General features: G+C 38.9%; 2 protein-coding genes across 2 annotated transcripts; both read right to left on the bottom strand.

Moving 5' to 3' along the window:
• Positions 1-1295: 1295 nt before the first annotated feature.
• On the bottom strand, positions 1296-6612 carry LOC122771957 (xylose isomerase-like). The gene is made up of 14 exons (XM_044029552.1): positions 6521-6612; positions 5844-5920; positions 5422-5494; positions 4474-4586; positions 4341-4366; positions 3957-4094; positions 3772-3881; positions 3511-3606; positions 3348-3431; positions 3133-3259; positions 2928-3033; positions 2422-2604; positions 2259-2333; positions 1296-1417 (listed from the first exon to the last, which is right to left on the bottom strand). The coding sequence occupies exons 1-14, from the start codon at positions 6546-6548 to the stop codon at positions 1334-1336; spliced, it is 1320 nt and encodes a 439-aa protein (XP_043885487.1). The 5' UTR covers positions 6549-6612; the 3' UTR covers positions 1296-1333.
• Positions 6613-7314: 702 nt separating this feature from the next.
• On the bottom strand, positions 7315-16464 carry LOC122772884 (E3 ubiquitin-protein ligase RNF144B-like). Its single transcript, XM_044031215.1, has 6 exons — positions 16220-16464; positions 15380-15440; positions 13138-13351; positions 10462-10606; positions 10265-10354; positions 7315-8265 (listed from the first exon to the last, which is right to left on the bottom strand). The coding sequence occupies exons 1-6, from the start codon at positions 16427-16429 to the stop codon at positions 8092-8094; spliced, it is 894 nt and encodes a 297-aa protein (XP_043887150.1). The 5' UTR covers positions 16430-16464; the 3' UTR covers positions 7315-8091.
• Positions 16465-19617: the final 3153 nt, after the last annotated feature.

Genomic DNA, 19617 nt, shown 5'->3' on the forward strand with positions numbered 1-19617 from the left:
GTGACAGTGAGCAGAGCTCACGCTATCCGCTCATTAAACAGCCGCGCCGGTGCTGGTCCTGCCCCCGGCCTCTGATTGGACACACGGGCAGCGAGGATGGTAGTATGATGTGATGTCAGTGGAAAGGTAAGAAGACTCGAGGACTCCTAACAATAAAATAACACGGATTTAAATTCATTTAAATTTAACAATTTAACCTTTACTTTTGTTGTTATTGTTATTATTGTGACATATCTGTTGTCATCTCTTGTCTCACCTTTTAAATGCTGCTTGACCTTAAAAATATTATTTTCTGCTGCAACTACTCTCTCAATTTGATAACCATTATGAAAAGTGTTTCCTATAAAATCCCTGACTGACCTTTTTTTCTTTTTTAAGAGATTGTAAGATTAGAATTTATAACCTCAGAGATACAAGTCATCTTCTGATGGACTGAGCTATTATGACTATTGTGAGTTTTAAGCTTTTTAACCTCACTTTATGAATATATTTTAGCTCTAAACATTGTGAAACAAACAGAATAAAGACATTTTTCACACCGTACTATACCTTTATTATACCAAGTCATTGAAAATGTCACATACACCATATAGTACAGGATATACTATGTCACAAAAAGGAAACGGTCAGTATTTGTGACACATGTATTTATCTTTAAAATACAAAATGTTATTTTTTTTATTTGTATTTTGAGATGATGAAAATATCTTCCTATTCTGTATCAAAATACGTCAGTGTTGTGTAATTTTGTATTTTGAAAACAACTCTGGACGTTTTCGGTGCTCGGTGTCGACTTTAATTTGCCCGCACTTGTTCAGATCAGACAGGAAGTATATTTAATACAAGATGAGTGACTTAATGTAGCAATATTTGTAGCTATTATTTTAATAACACACACATAAATATATGCATGTATATATTCATATATATATATGTATATATATATATATATATATATATATATATATATATAAATATATATATACATATGTATATATATATATACATACATATATATATATATATATATATATATACATACATATATACATACATACATATATATATACATACATATATATGCAAGACTGAGCCAGGGCTTTTCCGCTCCAAACCATACCCAACTGTAACTTTGCTGTACATTGAACAATCTGCTCAAAACTTCACACATGAGACCTGGCCAGAAAACATCCGCACATGAAAAGTATGTCAATGGCATGCGCCATGCGCCATCTGCTGGCAGAATGGCGCTAATAACAATAATAATTGTAATTAAAAATATACTGTACTACCACTGTGAGTGACATCAATAGTTTATTAAGAAACTTTTTAGTTATATGTAGTGATTAAAGATGGATTCATATTTTTCTTGCTTCCCCGATGTGACGTTTGGTTCACCGTTCTGCTGGATGTAATCCTGAAATTAAAAGGAAAGACCTTTAAAATTTTGGGACCAAAGGGTTCTATTCAAATTGTTTTACATCACATTCTCTATATTTAATCATCTACATCTATAACAAAAGGGGAGGTTAAAAAAGGCAGTAAGCTGCAAGACAGTGGCAATTATTGTACAAAGACATTTATAGTTCATCAAACAAGTAGTGTAATGGTTTACAAGATTGCACTAAGTGAGACAAAGTTATGATCCAGACAAAACCGTGCCTCATTAGTGACTCATTAAAAGGAAAAGACAAAACAAATACAATTAAACTAGAACTAGCACTTAGAGTGTTTTAATAGCACTTAAACATGCATTGTTTTATTTCTCAATTCACTGATGACTCACAAACAAATGTAATATTTTCAGTCCATAACTATACATTTGAGTTGAAAAGTAACCTATTTGATATACTTTACATGTTTTATATATACAGTATTTTCTATATAATTAGATATTTAGAATATACTATATATATACTTTACTATACTAATATACTATTGTTGATATTATTATACATACTATTATTATTATTATACTATATCATTTAACTATTCAGCATCTTAAGAGTCGGAACCAAATGTCATTGCATTGTACACGTGTGTGTTTTGCAATGTTCTATTCTGTATAATTGGAGCTGTGGTAATCGATCTTCACTCTGAAGTGTATGAATGAAGTGGGCAGCTGTTATCTTTATATGACAAATACATTCTACAACTACAAATGTTAAGATATAAATCTTCCATCCAATCACACTGTCAAATAAGTTGTGCTCTTGATTTAAAATCTTTATCTGCAGTCCTCCATGTCTGACACTTACCTCCATGTCCTCTAAGGTGGCAGAGCCGTCCTCCACTTTCTGTCCAAGACCATGACTGAAGCTGGAGTATCGCTCCTGTTTAAAGTGACAGAGAACCAGTTATACACGGCAGAGTTACTGTACCTGCTGCGTTTCACTGTGGCTGCCGCATACATACACATACCTTCAGCTTATCAGTGATTATCCCGTCCTCTATGATGCGTACAGCATTCCTGAGGCCTCTTGCAAACGTGTCCATGGCTCCGATGTGAGCTATGAACAGGTCCTCCAGGTCTGTGGACTCTCTGCGCACCTTAGCATCAAAGTTCAAGCCTCCTGGCTGCAGACCGCCTTGTTCAATGACAGTCTGGAATAGATGAGACACTGGAGGATAAGTGACAAATGCCTAATTACCCATAACCCTGAGCCACTGCTACAACAAAGAGTTGCCCCCTTATGGCCAATCAAGTAATTACAGGTTAAAGCCACTTTTGCAGGTGTTTGTTTTTGTTTTATCTCTAAAAAAAAAGACACAATTCACACGAACAAAACAGTAACCCAGTCTATCGCAGGGCCACATAGAGACACACAACCATCCACACATTGGCAGAACATTGATCTTTATCCAACAATACTGCAACAACAACACCCAAAAAAGGCAAAGTACTCTTAATGAGTTATAAAGTTCACCTTCATGACCATGGTAGTGTTCCTGATGTCCATGGGGAACTGATCTGTGTCCCAGCCCAGGTCAGGAGAGCCAGTGTTTGCATCAACTGAACCCAGCATGCCAAACCTGTGCACGCGATTGAAAATAAGTGTAAAGTTGAAAGACACTGTGGGTGTGGGGAAAGAAAATGTTAGCAAGAAACATTTCTGTTTGCAGTTGTCTCACACAGACGCCATGACGACGTCATGTTCATAGGAGTGTCCTGCCAGCGTGGTGTGGTTGGGCTCAATATTCAACTTAAAGTGATTCTCCAGACCAAAATGCTTCAGGAATCCTATGACGCTCATAGCATCTATTTAAGGAAATGGTGATGCGTACAAATCAATCATTGTGACTCTGAGAAACACTTCATTAACATTCCTCGATGGTGCCGGTCTTACCATAATCATACTGATGTCGGCATGGCTCCTTGGGCTTTGGCTCAATTAGAAACTGGCACTTTAATCCGATTTTCTCTTTATACTCTGTCGACAAATACACCAACACACAGTAAATGTGACGTATACTGTCTAACTGACTGGAAAAAAAAACCAAAACACTTACTGACAGCCATTTTGAAGAAGTTGGCCATGTGCTTGAGTTCAGCAGAGACATCAGTGTTGTGCATGGACAGGAAACCTTCCCTTCCTCCCCAAAACACTGAGAAGAGCAGAAGTTATTCATCAGACGGAAAATCACACAATATGACGGGTTTGTTATTGCTGTTGACTAACTTAAATAAGTCATTCTTGTGAGGAGGCCCCTCTCATGTCAGGGCCCCAAACAATTGCAACACCGCTGCGTGGAGATAAAACACCTTCATACCAAAGTTTTCGGCACCCAGCTTCTTGGCGATATCAAGTCCCTTTTTGAGCTGGGCGCCGGCGTAGGCCAGAACGTGACAGTCGGGATTTGTGGCAGCACCGTTCATGTACCTGCCACATGAAGATAGCATTATGATGGTCCTTTTTTTTTTTGTTGTCTTCTGAAGATTAGTGAAAAATATTTACCTTGGGTGGGCAAAGAGGTTACAGGTGACCCAGAGCACTTTGACTCCAGTCTGCTTCTGCAGCTGAAGAGCCAGGTCAGTTATTTCATCCAGATTCATGTTGGATTCCTTCAGTGTGGAGCCCTCCGGAGCCATGTCCCTGTTGGAAACACAGAATTATTCAGAATCACAAAATACAGTATCTTTAATAGGTTTTGTTCATTTAAAACACAACCCCACCTGCAACACAGAAAATCAAAATCAAGTTTTTTTTACACAATAAAGATTATTTTTGCTTATTTTGTAACTAATTTGACTTAAATTTGTAAATAAACTGCATTTAATGTTGTCTACATTGTCACACAGTATTCACACATGATTAAAAAAAAGGATTTATTTTGATTACCTGTCATGAAATGTGTAATATTTAACCTGCAAAGACAAGCACATTATAGGAAATATACCATAAGTGATCTTAATAATGAAGATCTATATGTACAGAGGTTACTTTGATTATTAAATAAGGTACATTTCCTCACACCAAGCTTGGTGAAAAACTCAAAAGCGGCACAGAGTCGCCTCTTGGCTGATTCCATCGGATTTCCTTTATTCCAGGGCCTGTGGAGAGTCTGGAACCCAAAAGGGTCAGCACCTGAGAGAGAAGATCATAGTCAAGGAAAGAATCAACAACAACATGTGCGCAGATTAAGCATATGAGTAGGCTTATATTTTAAGTAGAATTATATAGAGATATCAGAAATACAGCCTTCACTTTGAGAAACTCTGAGAACATGTGAGAGAAAGTCATCAACGTCACATTAATTGCTGCATGACGACATTGTGATCAAGAAAGACGCCACTCTGTCCCTACTACGTGAAGCCATTCTCAGACAAACTTGGCTAAAATAAACAAAAGATATTGGTCATTTAACAGAAGAATTACATAGCAAACTCTACACCTGCTTATGTCTATGACATTTTAAGAATATGTTTGCTGCTTTATCTCACCATAAAACTGTGGTTCATGTGGTTTTAGCTCACAGGGACACAGCTCGTTTTACTGCTGCCTTTTCAGGCGTTTGTCTAACTGAGGTAAATAGATAATCCCCGATGTCACAAGACAACACATCTGAAGTTAGTGATGGAGGCAACAGTTGATCACATCTCTGACATGTGTATGTAAAAAATCACACGTTTGAGATGTTTCCAAACTTCAGTTTCCAGAACAGATAAGACTGAGAACGGTGAGGAAAAGCATCAGAAAACAGTGGCGACTGGTGACATTATTTTGTGATATGTGCTATAACCACATGTCACCACTGGGAGACGCCAAAGGAAATATGTCACAGATTTCATTAGGTGTTGATTGGCTAAATGTGTCTTTGCTGGCAGCCATGTTATCAGTGTTGATAATGTGTCAATACATGAATACAACCAAAACCTGAACTATTCCTTTAATGGCAGATAATTGACAGTTGTTCCAGTACCAGTTCCACAGAAGGAGTGCCAGTAGCAGACTGAGAACCTCAGCCAGTCCTCCATCGTCCTGCCCATCAGCACCTGCACACATTATGATGCTGTTGTGTTTGTTTCGAATAAAATTTGACCAGTTTTTATTTATTTTATTTTTTCTCAGATCTTTAAATCTTTGTAAAACTTGACTGAAACACAGTGAAGAGCAAGTGACTTTGATGTTGACTTTTTGTTAATTGTATTCATTTTTTTCAATCCCAACTTCCTCTGTTGTTGTGGGAATGAGACATGTATCTAACATCCACTGTCTGATGATCGATTAACACATTTCTCTCTGGAAATTAGTAAAAAACTGTATTTTTTGGGATTAGGTGGCCCTTTAAGTCCACAATGCAAGACGAGCATGTGTGTGTGTGTGTGTGTGTGCCACACCCACCTCCTCTGCATTGTAGTGCTTGAAGCACATGACATCTCCTGGTCCAGCAGTGGGTTGATATGGGATCTTGGAGATGCCTGTGCAACACGTGACACAACATCTCAATATGTTTATTGATATATACAAACAATATGATACTGTATGATTAAAAGTATACGACTATGTAGATGAAGGGATTTAAATCATGTGCACAAACTGAACTTTCAAAATACTACACTATACTATACTACATGTGCATGTGTCTGTAAATAATCTTCTTGTTTTCTCAGTGGAGTCATTCAGGAAGTACTATTAGGAGTATACTGAAAACAGGTTTGACACTTTGCAGTAGGGTTAGGGTTAGCATGAAGCATTGAGTGAAACATTTAAACCATAACTAAAAAAACTTGTTTTGTCTTTTCATGTAAACACAACAAACATCATTCAAATTTAAAAGAAATTATATTTGATTACACCTTTATACTTAATATCCTCCTACGAAACATGCTTTTTGTACATTCTTGGCCTACATGTAATACTTCCACCGACCACTAGTAGGTACACACTTGGAGAAGCTCTGCTCTGTTGTAACTCGCTTTACTGACAACACGTACAAACGCACATATATATGTATATACACGCACAAACACCAACGAGTGCATGCAACACTTTTAAATCATTAAAATAACGTGATTTACCTGCAAAGAATTCCTCCTGCTCGCTCATTTTCTGGACACAAACTGGAGCGTCTCTGTCTCGAGCCCACGTCCTTCCTCCAAAACAAAGAGTGCAGTTCCCTCCTCACCCACACGGTGTCGCTAAACCCCTTTCAAACCCAGACTCTGTCACAACAATATTTTAGATCCTTATAACAACAGGGTCTTTTAATAATCAAACATTAGCACTGTTCTCTCTGTACACAGTATTATTCTACCTTTTTCTGTATTTAAAATCTATGCAAATAATTATGAGGTAATCTTTTCTTTTTGTTGTACATTTTGATATGTAAATGATGATTTTCAGTGTCGTTATGTGTCTTATCAATGAAAACCTACATTTGATGAATATTGTGGTAGCTCATGATTCCATAAATGTTCCTGTAATTTGTTATTTATGTGTCCAAAATGTGCTGTTTTGGCCAGGATTCTCTTGTTTCATATGCAGTGATACGTTCTTGGTCTGTACAAGTACTGTCTCTTGATTAAAAAAAAAATATTGTTTACCACCTAATAATAATAAAAATCTACTTTAGTCAAGAAAACGTATATGACAGCTGTGTTGACATAAAAAAAATAAGTTTCTGATGAATGAGGGGTTGTTTCTTCATGCAAAATAGATTTGCCATTTAAAATGAAAAGGGTGGATCATGTTTGACCCTGAGGACAAGGAGCAAATCTAGGATGTGAAGACACGAGGAGGGTTAAGACTAAAGTGAAGGAAGGCAGTGAAATTATCAAATGTCCCCAGCAAACACAAAACTACCCGACGCAGGTCCAGTAGAGTGTGTTTATTTCAATTACAATGGTGCTTTTTAGAAAATATCTGCTGCAGAAACACCAACAGAAATGTAGAAATGATAACAGCTCACTATACACACATAACCCATAAATACATATGAACACATTTTACAAAAGTATACACATTTTCCTTTAGAGCCTTTGGTCTGGAACATATTCCAGGTGGAAACTTGCAGAAGAAAAGTCCTCTGTGCACCAATGGAGCCCTATTATACTTTATATATAAGTACAGAATATACAGTGCACACTTGATGCCATTTTCCTTCTCCTTTTATGAAAGAATGACTTTTTTTTGTATGAATTTATAACCCTGTGTGATCCCGGCACTCATTCATTTTCATACTGCTAAACATTTTGCATAAGATAAAGATAGAATGGAAGGCAAAGCAAATGCAACCAAGCACCAGGCACTGTAGAGTGAGGCACTTGAGCACCTAACACCTCTGGTTTGGCATCATCACGTCTGGCACATGAGGGTAGCGTTAACTGCGTATGTGTGTCTGTGTGTGTCTGTCTGTGTCTGTGTGTGTGACGGAGACACTGACAGGAAAAAGTGACACATTCTCCTTGCAACGTCTTTGCATCTGAAAACAATGTTGGCGAATGAATTACATTCAGTCTCCTCATAGTTCACTTCCACCATGGCCTACAGTCTGTTGAGCCAGGAAAACATGCTCCAATGTTCCAACTTTGTTGGTTTGTCTCAGGCTTCATACGACGACCCTGGGTCCGACCAGTGACAGACGGCACTGCTATGACGTAGACAAGTCTGGCTGGCTGAGGTCCTTCTTCCTCTTCTTCTTCTTCTTCTTCTTCTTCCCTCTGCAGGGTTTGCAGACACAGCACAAGATGCAGGGAGACGCCAGCAGGAGGAGCGGCGATGTCACCAGAACAATGATGCTGACCCCCACCAAGATGCCCACCACCTGAGGGACAACACAACAACATTAGTACAAATCAATTATTTGTACTAACAATTACCAAATACAGACTCCCCACTAAGCTTTCACTCAATAAATGAAACATGTTTTCCACTCAGTGTACACACAGTTTTTTGTTTTATTTGGAAAATGTAGTGATAGCAAGGAGCACACTTCCGGAACTTTTCATAGGGGCTTCTTCTGGTGTTTTGACTCATATCGCTGCTGTGTGAAACTGCGACGTGTGGTGACGTAAAATGAGTGACTCTGTGGGCAGCGCAGGAATGCTGCACTGAGAAACACAGGGAGCTGATAGGCTTGATCAGCCATGTGTGAACTAATTTGAACGTAAAAGACCTTTGTTTATACAGTATTTAACGGTCACACGCTTTAAGTGGAAGAACTGTGACCTGTGTAAAGCACTGACCTTGGCAGCGTCAGACCTTTGTGGGAAAAAAACTAAAATGTCAACGTCAATAATGACAATTTATTGCAGAAAAACGTTTGACAAATGTACTTTTTCCTGTTGTGGCTGAATACATTCTGTTAAAGTAGCATATACAGTAAAAGCCCTGCTGTAATTTATCTGTTAACATACTTTTGGCTATGCAGTCTTAACTTAAGTATGAAAAAAAGAATTTGTGATGACCAAACTGTACCAGACCTATAGGGCAAAGGTGTAACCTCGTCTGCTCTGACCTGTTTAAAGGGACAAAAGCACTGTTGTACTTCAACTCGGCACACGACCAACAATGAGGAAGTTCAGTGCAAACTTGATGCAAGTCGTGAGTTAATGACCTTTGAACAAGGCAAAGTAGAAAGGAAGTGAGTTTGGTATTTGTTTTGCTGAATGGCCACCCTCATTAGAGGACAGGAATTTGAGATTAGCGAGGAGATTAGTTTAGCTTAGTGTCTGATAAAGTATTATTTGGGCACAATGGTGGCAAACAGAAACAGGTGGAGGCAAGAAGCATTTATCCCGCCTCCGTCAAACTGCTTTTGCATGTGTTTTCATACTCTGCCCTGTTTGCATACATGTTACTTTACTTTTTTCTCCCTTTGTCTTGACACTAAGAATGAATCACAATATCCAAACACTGCTATCCTGAGAAACACAGAGAGAGTCATGTGGAGCTGATAGGCTTAATTAGCATTGTGTGAACTCATTTGACAGTAGTTTGAATCCATGTGTTTATATTTAAAGGTTATGCGCGACAGTTTAAATTTATGTGGCACAGGATGAGCGACAATCAGTGCAGTGGCTCAAAACAGACAACAACACATCAGTAAGGGTGAGACAGGCTATGTCGACCTGCTCTGAATGTAAATCATCCTACACAGTCTACACCGTCTTCAAATGTCTCCTACAAAGGAGGCCTCGTCCGACTTTTCATGCAGCTGTTATGATCCCATGTCTCAGCCCGTGTGCTTTGTGTCTTTGACCCATTTAATTTATGTCAAAGAAGGATGGAGCAGTCCTGACTCCTATCATGTGGCTCCGTACAGTTTGAACATGATTCCGCCTTCAAGGACGGGGCCGATTATAAGAGTCAGCTGTCCCATCATCATTCAGCGAGCCACATGCCTCTCTGCTGATCGGAGTGAAATGATCTTGTTGTTCGTTTGTGAATTAGACAGACTATTGATAGTTGCTTAGATTTAATAACTGATATCTGCCATTTTCGCACACACACGTACGTGTGTTCTTTTGTTTAGTTACACTCATATTTTGGTTTAATAGATGAGAGAAGCTAGACCTTTGTTTTTCAATTTATACAGACTGTTTCTAGAGTTCTCTTTTGGTATGCTTAGTCATTGTTATAAACATCTCCCATCTGTCCTGTTCCTGATCTTCAGTTATTGCCATGAGTGATTTATTGCCTTCCTGATAACAAACAAACAGATTACCATTTTCCATCTGGTGTCATGTTGCTTTCCTGTACCCTCGTGAGCCGGGGTCATAACTCAGCTTATATCAGCTCTGCTCTGTGCTGAGGGCCCTCACCTGTGTTCTGTTCCACATCACAGATGCCCTGGAGTGTCCCAGCTTGTTTCTGCACGGCCCCTTGTCATAATGTCTCAGGAAGATGTCACCCTGCATTTACAGAGCAACGGAGGATGAGACACAAACTTCACCGATCACCACAATAACAAACAGAGGCGGAACATGGTGGCTGAGATGTCTTGAACTAGGTCACTCACATCTAGATTCTGCAGACAGTACCAGCAGAAGGTGTGTTTGCAGCTCTTACACAGCATCTGAGCACAGCCCTGGTTCCTCTCAATGTAGATACCACACATGGGACATTGTTTGATGGGCGTGTCGGAGTGGCTGTCGGAGCGGGCCCTACGGATGAAGACAGACATATATGCAGTTTCTGAGAGTTTGAAGCCACGAAAGTCTCCAGGCGGCATGTGAAGCCTTTATTTAGCAGAAGAGCACAGTGGGGTTAATTATTTTTGGGAGGCAAAGGACATGTAAAGTAAACATTCTAATTTAGGACCAACGCGACTACTAACAACCACAAAGTTTCCATTCTACAGTCACAAGGAAATCTCATCATCAGACACGAGAACACGACTTTAATGTTATAAGCTGGTCGTCATCAACGTCATCTCTGACTGCCTGATCCAACAGTCACTGTCCATTTTTAGTGTTTCTAGTTCTAACTTTGTTTGTCTGTTGTTTGGTGCTTGACGGGTTGTATTCAAGTGGCCTCGCCCTTCTAACTGAAACCTGTTGCACCTGGAAACCGTGATGAGTACAGAGAGAAGGAACCACAGCACAACAATGCCTCCCAAATGAAAAACAATCAGCTGAAAGATGCTAAAATTTCGGGTAATAATTCACTGTAAGCTGTTACTACACAGGACATCTTTCATTCACTTGGATCACGTGCCAGTACAAAAGCACTAATTAGAGCAGCTGTTTTTCAGGGCCAATTGTGAGTGGTTTCTTTTGGCAAAACCACAAAAGTGCCATGAAGATGTAGAAAAGCACAAACAAATTATTTTGAGTCGACTCACAGAAGCAAAAATCTGTTGTAGCTTCTGTGGTGACTGAAAATAATGAGAGTGGAGCAGAAATGTGAGTTGCCTCAGGCCATTTAGTAGAAATGACCAACCCGTCCTAAACAGAAATTGATAAACACGAACATAATGTCAAACTGAAACATTCAGTGAAACCAAAATGCCAGCTGGGTGTGATTATTTGGCTATAAGGCTTGAAAGATCCTTATCGCAGTAATAACATAGCTGGTGTTATTATAAAACTTGCCGAACTAGCCTAAAACCTCCACAGCTGAGTTTCACAAAGGGACTTTAAACTCCTTACCAGAGTGAGAGTAAAATCACAGCTACAATAACATTAGGTCTCACTCATCACACACTGTATGTAGTTTTTACACAGATTCAGTCTTTTTAAGCATATATTTGCTTTAAAGTAAAATGTGGTTTCTGTATCCTTAGATGTGATTTATGTTCTAAGGCAAGAGCCTCGCTTACCCTAACCAATGTCTTGCACTGCCATGTTTTTACAGAGGCTTAAATGTTGAACATATTTTGGAATAGAATCTTACTACACAAAGAAGAAGAAGAAGATCATCTGCGGTATGCAAAGGTCAACTTAATTCCTGATGCACTTGGTAATGGGAGGCGTGAGAGTGGAGTTCTATGTTTGTTAATCTCTGGACCTTAAATAACCTTATTTTATTATTATTGTACAAATAAACTGTGTTCTACAGCTTAGTTAAAAAACTTTCTTAAAAACAAACCTGAGGGGGAAAAAACAGCCAGATGTTGATGAATGAAGCTCATTGTTTTTTTTGACTTGACTTACAAGCTCTTACATCTATATCAAGCTCTTCAGTACAAAGACAAATTCCCCTCTCTCACTCTCTCTCTTTTATTTTACCAGCACCTGGTCCATCGCAGCCCACTGCAGATACCATACCGCTGCTACACTACCCAGTGAACAATCTCCTTCTGTACAGACGAGAGGATTAACTGGCTTAGTGCCCATCCTTCACCTCCTTTTGGCACAGAGACACTGGAAATCAAGCACAGTGACATCAGTCAGTGTGCTCAGGGCAGCACCACAGTAATGGGGCTGTACAACAGGGACTACACACAGAGCACAGGCTATTATTCCTGCAATAATGTTTACATTCAGCTCACGGTCACTGCTGGGACATGAAGAAAACATCGCTTCTATGATCCACCCACTGTAAATATAACATAACATAAAGAGTCCCATTTGATTCTTTTTTTTTACTTTAAAGCTGAAGTGCCTAACTTTTAATCATAAATGAAACATTCAAACAACTGTCAAAGAGTTCACAATGTTGATTGTGTATCAGCTCCACATGACAACATTACACTAGTAAAGCGAGTCAGCTGCAAGCAGGTTGGAATATGACACAAAAACACAAAGAAGTGTCCACAAAAGGTTTCAGAAGTGAATTCTACAGCTCAAAAACCTGATTGTTAAGCAGTTTGACCAGACAAATGCTTCTTGTGCCCATCCATCCACCCCCTGGGCTGACACTGTATAGACACAAGCTCTCCCTTAGACATGTCTGGTATTATTGCTTGACATTTTCAGATGAAGGACACACCAAATAATAATAATAACGTCAACAAAAACAAACATCACCAAAAGTTGAACACTGCAGGTATAAATGGAAGTGTGAGATTTTCCCTTACTCTGTTTTCAGTTGAATTTCAGATACACAGCAGTTATTAAAACCAATTATGGCCAACATGATTCATATACCATGGTAAAAAGGTAGACACACCCAGTCTGATCTCACAGACTTACTCTCATCTGGCTCAGACTCTGTGGCTGCAGGCGGCTGACCAAACAGCGAGCTGACTGACCTGCTTTCAATAGGGGGTGAGTTAGACATCATGGGCTGGCGTTCAGGGCAGGTATGGCTGTCCTGCCAGGGCCCTCTGCACCCAGAGCAGAAAACGGTGTGACAGGTGAGGCAGGACACGGCCGTGGGCTGGCCCTCAGTGTTGGGCTCCACACTGCACACTGCCTGGCAGTCGATCACTGGGCACCAGGCTTTACTGGGGTCCAACTTCACCCCTGCAGACAGTAGAGAGCAGAGATATTACACACTGCATACAGTAAATGCATGCGTTGTAACTGTATAGTCAAATAATGTCAAATAATAAGGAATTTGACCAGTTTTATTCATGGACATGGATGTTCAGGAACTAAAAGAATAAGCTTGATTACTGGATCAATAGTAAGTAATTCTGCTTTACTGTATTATTTGCATGGTTTCGTCCAGCAAACCTTATAGCATCATGCAGCAGAAGTTAAAATGAAATCATGTAATATGAAAACATACATCTGTGGTAAATTCCAATACTAAGCATGAACTTTATCAGTGATTTGGCTACAACTTTACAGAAAAATAAGACCTGCAAGATAAAGAGTGTCTCTGTGTTGACAGAGTTGAAGATGAAGCACAGCAGTTACTTGAGCCTCATCGTGCACTCACTCACAAGGTGGAATAATCACATGAATGAGTTACTGACTGGCAACATTCACATGTAGGATACACTGAAAATGTCTGTACAGGCATTGCAGAGTCATACACACCATATCATTGTGGCAGATAAACAGCTTATGTCAGTGATGCAAAAACTATGGCCCGCAGCAAATTCCTAAATTATAATAGAATATAGCCTGCACATGAAGCTTGGCTTGACTTTAGTGTACCTTTAAGTTTTAAACACTGGGTCCTACAGTTAAATCCCAGTCCCCTTATTTTTCCTCCCTTTATACTGGGCTGTGAAGATAGATCACTATGCTGACAAAGAGGCAATCTGAGATAACTGTTTTGAGAATGAGCAGTATTTTTCACCCTTTTTCTAACAAAATAAATGGAAAGATGTGATACAGGCTGTTTATTTTAATAATTTTAATTATCAAAAAAATGAACCTACATTTGATTGATTTTGATAACTTTAATACACTAGAAGTGAAGAGATATACCTGTGCTACCTCTGCTACTGCTAGTGGTAGCTCAGTGAGTGATGTTTTAAACTGGTTATGTATACAAATACCAGAAAGAGATGGATGCAAATGTCTTGTTTTAATATGTTAACATAAAAAAAGTATCAGAATTACAACTAAGACTACAGTCCAAAAAGGATGCAGTGTTAGCATGCTAAACATTGCTAAAAGAAACATTAAGTGTCTTCAGAAACAACAAAGCATTTCTTTATTATTATTATTATTATGATAATAATAATGATAATAATATAATGATGATTATTATAACAACAATAATAATAATAAAAACCTCAATATACACTACTGAGAAGCGTATACATTTTGATAATGTTTATTGTTGTTATTATGTTATTATTTTCCCATTTCTCATGTTAGCGTGTTGTATTTCGCTAGTTAGCACTAAACACAGCACAACTAAGGCTAATCGAAAACAAAACAAAAAAAACAAAATACTGAACAAAATCCAGTATTTGGAAACAAAGTTGTTATTATTATAACCCAAAAGCAACTGCATTTAATTTTAAGTGGCAAACACATAACAAAATACTTGAAGGGTATTACTAAGGGTACTACCCTACTGGTGCAAAAACACAGCTTGTACTTTGCACGTCTTTTATATACTATATAAAATATTGATCCTTATGATTTATGGCTTGATAAACAATAACTTATTGACTCTGAAGCTTATAGTTATTGTGCAACTGGAAAAGCCAACTATAGCTGCAAGACACACTTGCCTTTGTAAAGGTCAAGAGATAACCACTTCATTTGCCTTCAAAAACACATCATTATACACAGGACAATATCAGTTACACATAGGGTGCATGAGTGACTTGCAAATAAAAGGCTCAATACTTAATTTTTTATAAGAATATATATGGGTCTCTTTGTTGTTGAATTCAAATGTATTATTATTAGAGCCTCAGTTTCAGTAACCTCCTGGATAATACTGATCCTGGTCCCACAATAACCCAGGCATGTGAAGCTCAGCATGCTGTGGGGCTAGTTTAATGCCTCCAGCTGTGGTGTGACCTGAAATAGCCCACTGTCTGTCACCAGCCATCAGCATGTTAACGCAACAAAACGTACCTCTCTCAAACTTCAGCCTCTGAAAAAGCTCCACCTGATCAGCTGCAGCAAGGCTGGATATCTGCAATCAGCCGGCAAACAAAGAGGCATCAGTCAAATGTCATTCTGGCAATCAAATGTTGTGTTTATGCACTCAAATGGATATTTAAATATATGGGTTTTCATACAACTGTATGTACTGCTATTTCACTTGTTTGTAATGCTTCATAGATGATCAAAAATAAAGTGGTCACATAGCAACTGCAAATTGCTGCATAAAGACACAGAAGAAAAAAACAAAAAGGTAGATAGTTATTTAGTTCGAATACTGAAATATTGAAACTGCAGTCTGTGCTAGCTCCCCTAAGCAACACAGAATCACATTTACACTCAAATCCATTACAATTCAGATTGAGAGCCTATGGACACTTTAAAGAAAAGTTTTTTAAGGCAATAATACAGATGTTTGGCAAGAGATGTGTAACAAAATGAGGAACTGAGGAGCAGAATTTCCATTTGTTTGTAAAACATCTGACAGACTAACTGTCAGGCATATACAGTATGATGTCCAGCCGATGGCATTTCACTTTCCGTCTGGCAGCTGACATTGCCACATTTTGCTCTGCACAGTCGAGAATTTCCTCTAAAATGTTGTTAAGCAAGGGTACACAGGATTTACACAACACTTGGAGTTAATCCAATCTTCACTATTTAAAGACCCATCATCAGTGTCATCTTAAGAAATTACCTATTACCTAAATATTTGCCTGTGACTGGTTTTCCGCTGCAATTTTTGTATTTTACAGGGTATGCAGACTCCTCCTCATGACCTACATATCATCAGTTTTCAACAGGACATACCTCAGAGTCCAACAGCACGCCAGACCTTTGGCAGGCCATGTCCGGGCAGGTGATGGGTGCCCCCCCACCCTCCATGATGGCAAGCACAACATACTGCTGCAAACACTGGGGAGAGAAACAGCACAGTGCTATTAGTCTGGATATTGAATGGAGGCAATTGCAGTGTAATAGATCGCGGACAATCCGAGGCCTTGCAAAAAAGCAATACATCTCACAGCACAGCTCACAGTTTATCTGGATGAAAAACCAATATAAACCACATGCCACGTCAAAATATGGAAATCCGCTGGTGAAAATTGAGATGTTGTGCAAATTGAGCAAAAATAAATGACCACACAAAGAAGGATTTCTAATCTGCACCACATCACATATATGAGACTAGGCTGCGATCATGAAGAAACACCGCTTGCAAGGGAGTGACGTGGTGGAAATGCTAATTCCCACTTGAGCTAATGATATAAGAAGCTGACATGCAGAAGAATAAGGGACAAAAAAAATGAGTATTTCAGCCTGGTACAATCTAGACTAACTTTATGCCCTGTCAGATGGTTGGTGAAAGGGCAGGGTAACACGGGGGTGCAGTGGCTCGCACTGCTGCTTCACAGCAAGAAGGTCACCGGTTTGGCTGAGAGTCTTTCTGTGTAGAGTTTGTGTGTTCTCCTTGCGTGTGTGTGTGTTCATTCCTCAGTGCAAAAGCATGTAGTTAAGGTTAAATGGACACTCTAAATTGACCATTGGTGTGAGTGTGAGAGTGAATGTTGTTCAACTCTAAATGTTAGCCCTGCCTTAAAGCAGAAACCGTATCACCCCCTAGTGTAGCAGTGTTGGACACACCTCATTCAGTAAATCGATTTCCCCACGTTTGCTTGTGTACTGTATATTCAGCTACAATAAGAAAAACTGCTATGTGGCAGGTAAATATATGATACAATTTTTTTGTTGTGTTGGTTTCATTACTGACATTTTTTTGGGGGGAAAGTCTTGAAATTATTCTGCAGAGAGCCAAACAAGTGGAGATTTAAATACCCTTTTTTCTTTTTGTGATGGTGTTCTGCCCCCGGGCAAAATGTTCTTCCCTGATCATCATGATCGTTCCGTGCTTAGTCTGTGCACTTCATTAGTCTGAATGATTAAAAGCGAGTTCTATTTCACGAGTTTCATGATACGCATAAAAGGGCTCAGTGTAATCTGTTTTACTCTGAGCCTGAAGACTAATAGCAGTTATTTAAAATAATCCAGTTAAGTGATTTCTTCTGCAGTGGCTTGCACATCTTTAAGTTTCTCGTAGTTTCTCTGACCAGACTGAATTTGTTCTAGTCTGGGAAAGGATGCCTCCCATCACACTGCGGTCTGATGATAGATGTGCACAAGTCATTATTAATGCTTTGCAAATTTCTCAAGAACTGCTCTCTCACTGTTCCCCGTCAGTGCTGAATAATTTAAGGCGAGGGCAAAAGTGTATCATAGGGAATAGGGTGACTCCGACTCTCCTTTTTAAAGCAATTATCTCCTGGGCAATTTGTGCCTCACTCACTCGTTTGAAATGATAAGTGCTCTGTCCTGCACGGCAAAGGCGAGCAGTATGTACGCTAATGTAAAAGCAAAGCTTGAAAATTCTTCAGATCCTGTTAGGAGCTTATGAAATTTCCCTTTTAAGTGTCACATCTCACTCTTTGCACTTCCATTCAATGAGTTGTGGATTGTCACCACTGCATTTTAATTAGCATCGTTGACTGCGACACACTGATATGGCAGAAGCAGGCAAACGCTAGCTGAGGGTCACACAAAGCTAATGAATGCATTTTCAGGGGTCAACCTCCAAATTAACATGGAAGAACAAGGTTTGATCCAAAGAGGCAGATCAACCAATGCATGCGTGATTTTTTTTTTTGTAATGGCACGCTAAACCCAGTGTAATTTGGGGATTTGTTAAGCTAAAACTTAAATTTGAACTCACTTTTATCCAAATAAACTTTGTGCTCCCTGTTTAGCAAAACCCCTAATTTAGTTTCCCATTATTTTACTATTTAAAAAAAAATTGGTTCTTGGGATAATATCAGAGAGAATGTATAATGGTCAGTCATCAATAGTTCAATAATTAATTCACACGTATGCTCAATTCAGTAGTACAAGGAAGAGCAACAGTGCATTCAAGGGTTGGTCATTTAAGATATTTTAAATATGGCATTTTTTATTTACAGTGAACCACACACGGAGTCTGAAAATGTGCCTTTTATTTCTTATCCATCTTCAGTTAATGCTTTGGAAATCGAAGTGATCAGCTGTCTTGCTTCATATGTATGTGGCTAATGATATTTGATCATATGAGGATATTAGATCAACACATTTGTACGGACACAGAGGCCTCACTTTCCGAGCCGAGAGAAAATCTTACTACCTGATGACGTAGCAATGATTGTTGAAGATACAAAGTGTATACCATCAAACTGTAATGAAGGATAAACGGCAGAAATCAGCTTTTACCCAATTTCGATAGTTGACTAGTCCCTTAATTCTCTTCCAAATGTTTGCATTTAATTAGTATTTCATCCCTCCTCTGAAACTTACTGGAGAGATGTTTTGTAGTTCTAGGACCTTGTTATGACAACATTAAAATCTACATGAAGTTTTCTGTCAAGAGGATATCCTGGAGATTTGTCCCTGATAAATGTGAATTTCCCATTAACTGCTTTCACTGTTCCCGTGCAAGCAATTAGACGTTTAAGCACCTCAAAATATTCTCTTGGACGTTTCTCTTCCTGTTTTTAAAATTCCACAATCGTATGAACTTCTTGTTCAGTGTTTTTTTTTGTTTTTTAACAATGGCTTTAAAGAAAATGTTACTGTGACCTGGGTTAAACACAGGCCGTGTAATTCCCATGTACATTATGTATGAGGAAAGGTGAGGATAGAGGAGTAGCCTGTAGTTTTCAGTCAGTGACATCATGACTCCACATTTTTGTTGAATGTCTTTTTATCACCGAGCTTTCTCCTTCAGACATGCCGATTCATGCACTGAGTCACTGTGATGATACATTTACTATAAGCTCTGCCAGCTTAGGAAACAATTGCTACTGCCTCGACAGCTATTGGGGGGGCTTATTCAGACTATTTTTAACCCAGTTGAGATTTATTTAGGAGAGTGCTGCGTCTGTGCTGGGAACAGTACATCTCAGCTGACACCTTCATCTTCACCTCTCCACCATCGCATTTACAGACGGTCTTAGTTAATTATCAGATGGATTTAACTGACATCAAGATCAGTTGTGTGTCAAATGCATCGGGCAAAATTATGTATGATATAACATGGTTTGTCTATGTTTATCCTGTTTCATTGCGTCCTTTTTTAAAGTGACATTGCACATGCACATGATGTAGTTGCTAATACTGCTGGGTTT

Source organism: Solea senegalensis, linkage group LG7 (assembly GCF_019176455.1).
Source record: "Solea senegalensis isolate Sse05_10M linkage group LG7, IFAPA_SoseM_1, whole genome shotgun sequence".
NCBI classification, from domain to species: domain Eukaryota; kingdom Metazoa; phylum Chordata; class Actinopteri; order Pleuronectiformes; family Soleidae; genus Solea; species Solea senegalensis.